The 9766-nt window shown below is 40.2% G+C and overlaps 1 protein-coding gene across 4 annotated transcripts; it reads left to right on the forward strand.

The window, feature by feature from the left end:
- Positions 1-795: 795 nt before the first annotated feature.
- Positions 796-9766, forward strand: PTP4A1 (protein tyrosine phosphatase 4A1). Of its 4 annotated transcripts, none has more exons than XM_045843277.1 (6): positions 796-1004; positions 4489-5036; positions 6327-6419; positions 6748-6878; positions 8012-8086; positions 8397-9766. In XM_045843277.1, exons 2-6 carry the CDS (start codon positions 4932-4934, stop codon positions 8512-8514), a joined length of 522 nt encoding a protein of 173 aa, XP_045699233.1. In that variant the 5' UTR covers positions 796-1004; positions 4489-4931; the 3' UTR covers positions 8515-9766. The 4 variants fall into 4 exon arrangements, with proteins under 4 accessions (XP_045699233.1, XP_045699234.1, XP_045699235.1 ...); XM_045843278.1 differs by having other exon boundaries at positions 4492-5036; XM_045843279.1 differs by lacking the exon at positions 796-1004 and adding an exon at positions 1728-1859.

Here is a 9766-nt window from a genome sequence, read left to right on the forward strand (position 1 = left end):
TGACAACACATTAAGTGAACAGCAGTATAAAGGATACATGTGGTTTCGAAATGCCCCAGTTGAGCCAACTGCAGTTGCCAGCGTCCGTAGTATTGGAGACGTGACCAAAAACGACTATAGCGAACGGAGGGTTTTATCTGCATCACAAAATACTCTCGCTGTCAAATATAGGATAACTTTGTTAAGTTACTGCTTGACAGTGCCCCCCGGAGACAAGTATTTACCTTGTCGGAGCCTCGGGCGGGGGCTTTAAAGGTGTTGAGTCATCGGGTACAATGATCATGCGACATAAAGGTTATTTGATGACGGAGATCGCAGGGGGCACATTGCCAAGGTAAACGGCTGGAAAACACAACCGTGGTAATGACTTAGGGTAGAAGCAAGCAGGGTCAAGGCTGAGACACGGTTCCAGCCCTAAAAGAATTGCATTTTAAGTCTGAGGCAAACTTCCAGCCTCCCATATGATGTCTGCACTTCTCAGTAGTTTTAATAAGAAACAGGGTTTGAGGCGCGAGCCCTTTTCCACCCTAGCCTGAATCGACCCGCATCTCCTTAGGCTTTTCTCCCCCTCCCCCGCACAGGAGCGCCCCGCCATTCATCAACCGGTTCACACCGGCAGCAGCCGCCGCGCTGTGACGTCCGCCGGAGGCGGACTTCCGCCCCCGCTCATCACCGCTTGGCGGGGACCCGGGGCCGTGATTGGTGGCCTGGGCTTCGCACGTTGCGCCGGCTATAAAATGCAGGGTGTGTGACGCAAAGGCGCCTCGGCGCGCGTATTGGCTCCGTCGACTGCGGCCCGGCTTGGCTACGCTGTCTTCTCGGAGCTGTTCAGTGCATGGTAGAGTCTGGTACCGCCGTCGCTGTCTGCGAAGACTTCGCCGCGCCACCACGACCACCGCCACCCCCTGCCCTGCTGCCGCTGCCACCTCTGCCATCTGTGTCGCCGCCGCCTCGGGACCGGCTGTATGATTAGGCCACAATCTTCAATGAGTAAACATATTCCTGTGAGTATCCGTCGTGCCGCCGCCTCGCGGGCCGAGACTCCAAGACCGCCCCCCTCCCATCCCCGCCGTCGCCTTTGTTCAGTGCCTGCCGTCCGCTGCACGCTGCGCCGGCCCGCAGTTTCGGTGGACCCCTGGCGGGAGGGGAGCCAGACTACCGTCCTGTTCCGGCCGGTGGCGGCTAACTGCCGGGAAGCGGACACTGGGGATTACGGGCTGGCGGTTGACTGCGGAGGCACCGGCGACCTCGCCCCTGTCGAGCCCGGGGCGGTGGGGTTGGTGGGGCCGGCCCAGCGAGGCGGGCGGGGGTGGTAAACGCCGCCGCAGAGGGACGGGCGAAGCGGCACAAAAGCAGCTTTGTGACTGCCGTCTCCACCCTTGGCGCGTCTGGTCCGAGCCCGGCGGGCTCCACAGCATCCCGGGGCCCCCTTTGTTTGGCGGAAAGAGAGCGGCCCGCCCGGGGAGCTGGAGACGTGGCCCGGGGTGGGGCGAGGGCTGCGCGTGTCACTGCGGAGTCGGATACTGGCTGGGCGCGGCGGCGGCGGCGTGGTCGCCACCAGAGCCGGCCGGCGTGGGGTAGGCGGGGCTGCTAACAGTCTCAGCCGGGAGCTCTTGGGGGGGCTAGCGCGGTACAGGAGCCGTGTGAAGCCACCTTTGTGCTCCGCGGTCGGGACCCGCGCCTCAAACAAAATGGCCTCGGCGTCCGCGCCTGACTGAAGGCGCGGTGCGAACCCGTGATTGCGGCGTGGAGAGGGGGCGCCACGGGCGGGCCCCGTGTGCGCGGTGAGAGCCGAGCGGCGACTATCAGGGGGCTGTCCAAGAGCTGCAGCCCTGCGGGGGCTGGAGCAAAACTGTTAGGTGAGAACGCCGACTCCCTGCCCCACCCTGCTTCCTCAGTGGCCACCTGGTAATTCGAGCTCTTCCAGATTTAACACCCCTCTTCGGGCTGTGGATAAGGGGAACAAGTTGAGTCTTGTCCATTTCTTGGGGCAAGTCGGTCGAGAAATGGCCTTGGAAACATCCAGGGCTACTGTTCCACGGAAGCGAAGGAGTCCCTGGCCGGGCACCAGCACGCACATTCCCTGCCAATCTTGGAATGGCCCTGATGGCGCCTCTTAATCGGGGACTGTTGCTGAACTCCTTGGTGTAATGTGTTATTGCCTCCTGTTGGCTTATGGCAACAGTAGCCAACCAGAGCCGGAATTCTAAGGTTTGTCTTTCTGTCCCTGGAAGCCTCTTCCATTCCAAAAGGATTAAGTTGTTATTTGCGCTGTAATTAGAACTGTTGGTCTACTTACTTGGGATCTAGATTCTGAGGCAATGCTTCCTGTTATTCTTTTTATATGAATTTTGTTTAATGGCAGTAAGTCAGCTGAAAACCAAAAAGCTAGATCATCCTCGAGTGCAGGTATTATTTCATACATGGCATTTTTCTAGATGCATTACCTAAAACATAAGTAAATGTGGGACAAACTCCAGTGAAGTATTTACAAAGTGGTTATACAGATTGTCTCTTTGCAACCTGACAAGCTAACAGACAAATTGTTCTTTTCTGCTGTTTATGTTTTTGTGATTATATGCTACTCCTAAATGAGAGGGAGAAATTCCCTGGTATTTCCAAACTGCCTGTTTTAATAGACTGAGAAGAGAGACGATAGATATCAATAGTCACTGTTGCTTTGGTGGAAGTCCCTCCCAGCCTCTGGGTGGCTCCACTCAGTAGAAATAACCAGCTCACTAAGTGAATTATTTTTACATTGCTTTCTCTGCTTTCTGATTAAACTGCTTACATGAGGGGTTGCTCAGCTGTAACAGAAATTTTAGCTGTTACTTATGGATACAGTGGTATGAAATACTGTCTCGCTCATAAATTAGCTTACAGTTGCAAAAAGATAGTACTTGGAAATCGGAATACTGAGGAGAGTCATTGCCCTTAACAGCTTTACAAATATTTGATTTTAGGGTATGTCATCAGATTGGTGTAAGGCGGCATTTATATTCAGAGGAGGTAATATTTAGGATTTGAGGTGAGATTATACTTGAAAATATTTCCAGGTTACTGCAGTCTATTCTCTGTAAGAGCAAAATTCTTAATGCTAATTTAGTCACTAGTTTTTTAACCCATCTAGCAAGTAGGTGAAGTAACAACCTCCAAGGGCTCATTTGAACAAATTTGGAATAATAAAACATCTTTCAGAAGGACCTTTTGTTCTACTTAACAGACAAATGAACTGGGTCTGACTTGATACATCTTTCTATGATCTGCTAGATTTTCATGTGGGTTATTCTTAAAATTTAGGAAAGTTGTTCTAGAAACTATAACATGGGGCTCTATTTTAAGGTGTAAAGTGAAAGTAGTAGCCAATCTTTTGAATTTAATTGTAAGTCTTTTAAATGCTTGCATTTGAGTATAGAAAATCAATGGAAACATGTTGCAAAATTTTATTTTATTTGATCGGTTACCCATAAGAATGTATATAAACTGGGACAGTGGCTGGCACTTGGTGCTCTTGTTAACCTACTATTAATAATCCTTTCTTTATTCCTGAGTACACAGAATTTTGATAAACTGCTTGGAAGAAAACTTACATTGACATCGATGGTTTTTGAGGACAAATTCTGAAATTAACCTGTGAATATTCACTTAATGTTTTATATTGACATAAAACTGACTTACGTTCTTTAAGGGAAACGTGGGTACAATATAAATGAATTTATTGATGGTAGTAGTTACCCTACTTTTGAGACCTATGAAACAAGTGCAAAGTAATTTTTACCACCCATCACTTCCTCTTTATTATACCCTTTGGATTAGATTTGGCTGGACAAGTGAGATTTTGGTTTTAAAATAAAGAATATTACTGAAACCATGAATATCATTTGTGGTTATAAGTGGGAAATGCTTTTTGTTTTAATTTATAAACATAAAATACTTTACAAATTCATTAACTTTTAAGGATCAAATGAGATAGTGTATATGGAATCATCTTGAAAACCTATTTTGTTTTTTCTCAAAAGGATAATAGAATGTTGGTTAAGCCTTGAAAAAAGTTAATACATTATGGGAAGACTAACAGCTTCAAAGTTTCCATAAAGTTTGTAATATGGGGTGATATTTGGGAAAATCAATATTAGGAAATTGTATGTATATTTTATAATGTAAAAACCAACCATTAAAAGACATAGCTAATTGAAGGATATGGGTAAGGGATATTGACCATATGTGACAGTTCACATGTTATTCTTTAAGGGTTCTCTATATTAGATCATTAGATCAGTAATTTCAATTTGAAGTAATTTATTTGTGAATGCTTATTTTATGCCTACTAATTAAATTGAAATTGTCCTTGTATTTTGTAGTTCCGGTAAAAGTGGAAAAGGTAGCTTGGACCCAAATTTGGAAAAGATAGTTGTATACTTAACACTTAAATAGCATAACCTGTTCCTTTTGAATTGGAAAACAACCTTTTCTCTTTCTTTTAAACAGCAGTTCTGTGGTGTTCTTGGTCACACATTTATGGAGTTTCTGAAGGGCAGTGGAGATTACTGCCAGGCACAGCACGACCTCTATGCAGACAAGTGAACTGTAGAAATACATTACTACTCCGCCAAGAAGCCCCCATAAGAGTGGTTAACCTGGACACAGAAGTGTTGAATTGAAATCTGCAGAGCATTTTACAAGATTTCTGACCTGGATGGGGTAAACCTCAGTGCACTTCCTTTCTATTGCCTCAGTATTACTGGATTGAAGAATCGCTGCTTCTTGTTAGGAGGTTCATTTCATTTCCCATTACTTCCAACTTCATACTCAAAAGCACTGAGAATTTCAAGTGGAGTATATTGAAGTAGACTCAGTTTCTTTGCACCATTTCTGTATTCAATTTTTAAATTATTTCATAACTCCATTGAGTGTTTTTTAACTAAATTAACATGGCTCGAATGAATCGCCCAGCTCCTGTGGAAGTCACGTACAAGAACATGAGATTTCTTATTACACACAATCCAACCAATGCGACCTTAAACAAATTTATAGAGGTAAGTTTTGATACTTTTTAATTTCTTAAAGTGATTGCAGTTTAAGCCCTAGCTGGCGTAGCTCAGTGGATTGAGTGCGGGCTGCAAACCAAAGTGTCGCAGGTTCGATTCCCAGCCAGGGCACATGTCAGGGTTGCAGGCCACGGCCCCCAGCAACCGCACATTGATGTTTCTCTCTCTTTCTCCCTCCCTTCATTCTCTAAAAATAAATAAATAAATCTTTAAAAATTAAAAAAACCTGATTGCAGTTTAATAGTGGGGTTTTTTGTCTAACAAAATATTTTGGAAAATTATGAGTTCTACGCCTACAGTTACAATTTCCAAAAATGTAATGTCAGTGTCTTCCTTAGGTTTTAAAGGTAAATTATTTTACACGTTTCAACAAGGACATGTACTTGACTTAGTTTAGGTTTTAAGTTAACATCTTGTTCTTGTCTCAAAAGTTTGTTTAATTTAAATTTGTATTTGGACAAAAATTTGTATAAGGACAGTGTAACAGCATGGTTCTTGCTTATGTGAAATTTATAGGCCTAAGGCTGCCACTTACTTGGATTGTTCATATATCAGCTTACCAAATTGAATATTATCATAAGCCACAGTTGATGTCTTAGACCCCATTTGATGCCTACAATCCAATTTTCAGTTACTAATTGTACTTTTCCCTGGTGGTTGCTAGAGCCAAAACTGTCTCGCTGCCTACCTGTTTTGACTATAAGAAAGGAATGTAATGCTGAAAAATTAATTTAGATGGATACATACTTCAGTTTATATATGTTCATTAGATGCTCAGAAACAACAATTAGGCATCTATATATTTTTTAAAAGACAGAAGAGTTAAGATTTTAGTAATAATACATTATGAATATTGAAGCCTATAGTCTTAATGTGGGGTTTTAGTGTACTTTTTAAGGCTCTAAATTACATAATGCACTGCAAATGAGCAAAGCTTAAACACTGAAGTCATGAGTGATTCCTTTGGTTCTGTTTACCTTTATCTCTGAGTTGCTTCTAATACTGTTTTGTTAGTTCCCCAACTATCCAATGTGTTGCCATGAGTATAAATGACTTAAGACTATGAAATGAAGGCTGTGGGAATTTTATAATATTCCTTTTTCCTTTTATGCTATTCTGGTTGTCACTTTAAAACAAGATTTCATTTCCCTGTTAAATAGTTAATGATATTTTTAACTGTCAATACCTGTGGGAGAGATGATCAAAATGATAAATGGTGACAATAGTGACATGGTATGAAGACTTTATTGAATACTTTGTAATGCATGTTTTATCCAGGAACTTAAGAAGTATGGCGTTACCACAATAGTTAGAGTATGTGAAGCAACTTACGACACTACTCTTGTGGAGAAAGAAGGCATCCATGTTCTTGTAAGTATTTAATAATTCCTGTGTGCTTATAATACTGCACTACATGTACTACAAAAGTATTCACATAAACCATCAACTTCAAAAAGCTTAATTTTTTAAGTTTTGTTAAAATTTCAATATCTGAATTTCAAAATAAAAGTGAAAGCTAACCATGGATTTGAAGTAACATTTTTTATAAAGATCAAGCATTTATTTGTATTTCATTGACAGTTGGGTATTATAAAACACATGTTTATGTTGGTGCATTTGAAAACATTTGAGTGTTAGAAATTTTAGACTTATTAGTGTATTTATATTAAAAATCTAAAACGTTTAAATATTCTTTTAGGATTGGCCTTTTGATGATGGTGCACCACCATCCAGCCAGATTGTTGATGACTGGTTAGGTCTCGTAAAAATTAAGTTTCGTGAAGAACCTGGCTGTTGTATTGCTGTTCATTGTGTTGCAGGCCTTGGGAGGTAAGGGAATTTTTTTAAATTGGTTTTAGGGTGGTGCAGAGGGAGAGAGACATCAATTTGTTGTTCTTTGTATGTATTGGTTGATTTTTGTATGTGCTCTGCTTGGGAATTGAACCCTCAACCTTGGTGCATTGGGTCAACACTCTAACCAACTGAGCTACTTGGCCAGGGCAGTGAGAGAATTTCTTAAATCCAGTTGATGGTACTGGTCTTTATTTTAGTAGAAACTTGATACTAACTCAGATATCACTTCATGAATCAATTTGCTTTGTTGGGTTACTTACTGAATTATATTTAAAAGTAGGTGATTATAACAGAATAATGTATTTCCAATATAGCTGGGACTAACAAATGCTATCGTTAGAGTTTATACTTGGCTTTGTGGGCAAAATTACTTGTATGTCCTGTGTGTTAGGTTATATCCATGGTATTGGAGTCATTGTCGAAGCTATATTGGGGAAAAGGAATTGTCTCTAAGGTAGTTTGCATGTGGTGTATTTTTGATAGGGTCCGTGATCCTAGAGATTCTAATTTGATAGGACCTCATTACCCAGTAGTGCCCAAATGTGTGCATATCCAGATTTATAAATCACTTACCACCATGCTATTCCTTCACTGCCCCTCCCCCCCCCCCCCAATTCCTGGTCTCTGGTGAAGAGTAAAATCAAAATGGCCCTGGCAATTTGTAGTGCAATTGTGTCACGGTTTCATTGATAATAATGAAGAAAAAACAAATTTCCAGAGGATCTTCAGAAAAGGAGTTCATGACAATTAAAAACAAAATTTTTTTGAAGTAGAAAATAGTTTTCACTGCTTAGAATTTCAGGAAAAAAATGTCTGTAATTATCAAAATGTACCATCTCCCCTAAAGATTTTCAAGATTCCCTTCCAGTAATACAAGTTTTAACTTGTAAACCTCACGATAGTTAAGATCATAGTTCATTTTTGGTTCCAGATAAAACCTGGGTTTGATATGAAAATACTAGTACTTTAAAGCCAGTATTTACTATACATATTACTTACAGGAAGTGTAGTGAAGAATATGTATTGAGAAATATTTAGAATATTGAATTTTCCAGGGTTTGATTTTTTTTTTTTTTTTAAATGCTTTATCAAAATTCTTACCTTACCAGAGCTCCGGTGCTTGTTGCCCTAGCATTAATTGAAGGTGGAATGAAATATGAAGACGCTGTACAATTCATAAGACAGTAAGCATTTAATGACTTTTTTTCTTCATTGAATGTCAGTGAGTTTAATTATATTACTATGAAAGCAAATTTTTTTTCAATAACCAATCTGACCATTCATTTTTAAAATGTTATTAAAATGGGGGGGGCTTTCCTCTTTTTTGCATTCCATTTACACATGTATGTCTGTCCATATTTCTGCATTAAGACACAGTGTAATAATCAAAAGATAAATTGCCACTAGAGAGGTTGTAATTGCCTATAGCACAGTGAACATTATTATGGAGGGATTATGCCTTAATTACTTACATCTTTTGTTTTTTCCTTCCAGAAAGCGGCGTGGAGCTTTTAACAGCAAGCAACTTTTGTATTTGGAGAAGTATCGTCCTAAAATGCGGCTGCGCTTCAAAGACTCCAATGGTCATAGAAACAACTGTTGCATTCAGTAAAATGGGTGCATGATGCCATTGCTTTGGAAGTGGAACTTGAGATAGGACCTAATTTGTCATACATATTAGCCAACATATTGGCTTGATAAATAAATCTAATGAAGCTTCCATAGGAATACTGAAAAGCAGTTCTACCAGGCCACAAGCTTGACAGAATTACCACCTCTATGTTTGGGTTTCGATCAACCTATTGTTACACTTAATGAAAGATTCTTACTCTTCAGCTTTAAAATGTGCTTATCATTTGTACCATTTGACTTTTTCTGAAATCATGCAGTATTGTTATACCTTTAAATCTATTCCCATGCCAGAATCGTATCAATATATGAGAGATTTAGAAAGATTAGGTGCCAAAATGTCCAGCACAGTACTTGTATATTTTTAGTATCGTACAGAACTAAAATCCCAGGAACTATGAACATTCTGGACCTTATGTGTTTAATCCCTTCAGTCATTTCAAACAAAGTAGGACCTATATGGTTATCTGCCTGCTCACTTTGTTTACATCTCCCACATTCATACAAGTATACATCAGGTTTGCTCAACTTCTTGATTTTTATACCAAGTCTTAGTGATTATTTTATGTCTTTCTATAAATACCATTTTGTGCTGTTATGGAAAGCCTCCATCTTGAAAATCTGCATTGTACAGAAGCACATGTCTTTAATGTCTCCAGACAAAAGCCTTACAGTTAATTTAATGTTAGCACTTGGGGTGCAACTTACAGAGAGGGCCTGAGAAAAGAATGGGAGGGGGCTATTAAGTATTTTTTGTAAAATGTTGCCTTTGTCTTGTGTGGAACATGTAGAATAATGCTCTTTAGTAAATATTTTTTTAAAGGTAAAGGTAGAGATGCTTTGTTGTAGCTGAAACAATTCTTAATCATAAAAATTCTGAAATTATATTTGTTTTCATACATTCTGTTTACCAGCTTTTGTTTGACATGTGATTTTTTTTTTCCTTCCCACCCTCTCTTGCAAAAAAAAAGTGGGTTTCTGCTAATGAATTGAGCAGACATCTAATATTTTATATGCCTTTTGAGCTGTGTAACTTAATATTTGGATACTTGATAATTTGTTTTATTATGTAATTGATAAAATGGTGATGTGTATTAATGTTAGTTCAACCATATATTTATACTGTCTGGGAATGTGTGGTTATAGTTCTGTGGGAGAAATAATTTGTCAGTGTTCACCAGCTTGTAAAAAGTCTAGTGCGAGAGCTTAAACATCTAAATAAATAATGAAATGCA

This window comes from Phyllostomus hastatus, unplaced genomic scaffold (genome assembly GCF_019186645.2).
Source record: "Phyllostomus hastatus isolate PE091 unplaced genomic scaffold, TTU_PhHast_1.1 phas_contig_40, whole genome shotgun sequence".
Lineage (NCBI taxonomy): Eukaryota > Metazoa > Chordata > Mammalia > Chiroptera > Phyllostomidae > Phyllostomus > Phyllostomus hastatus.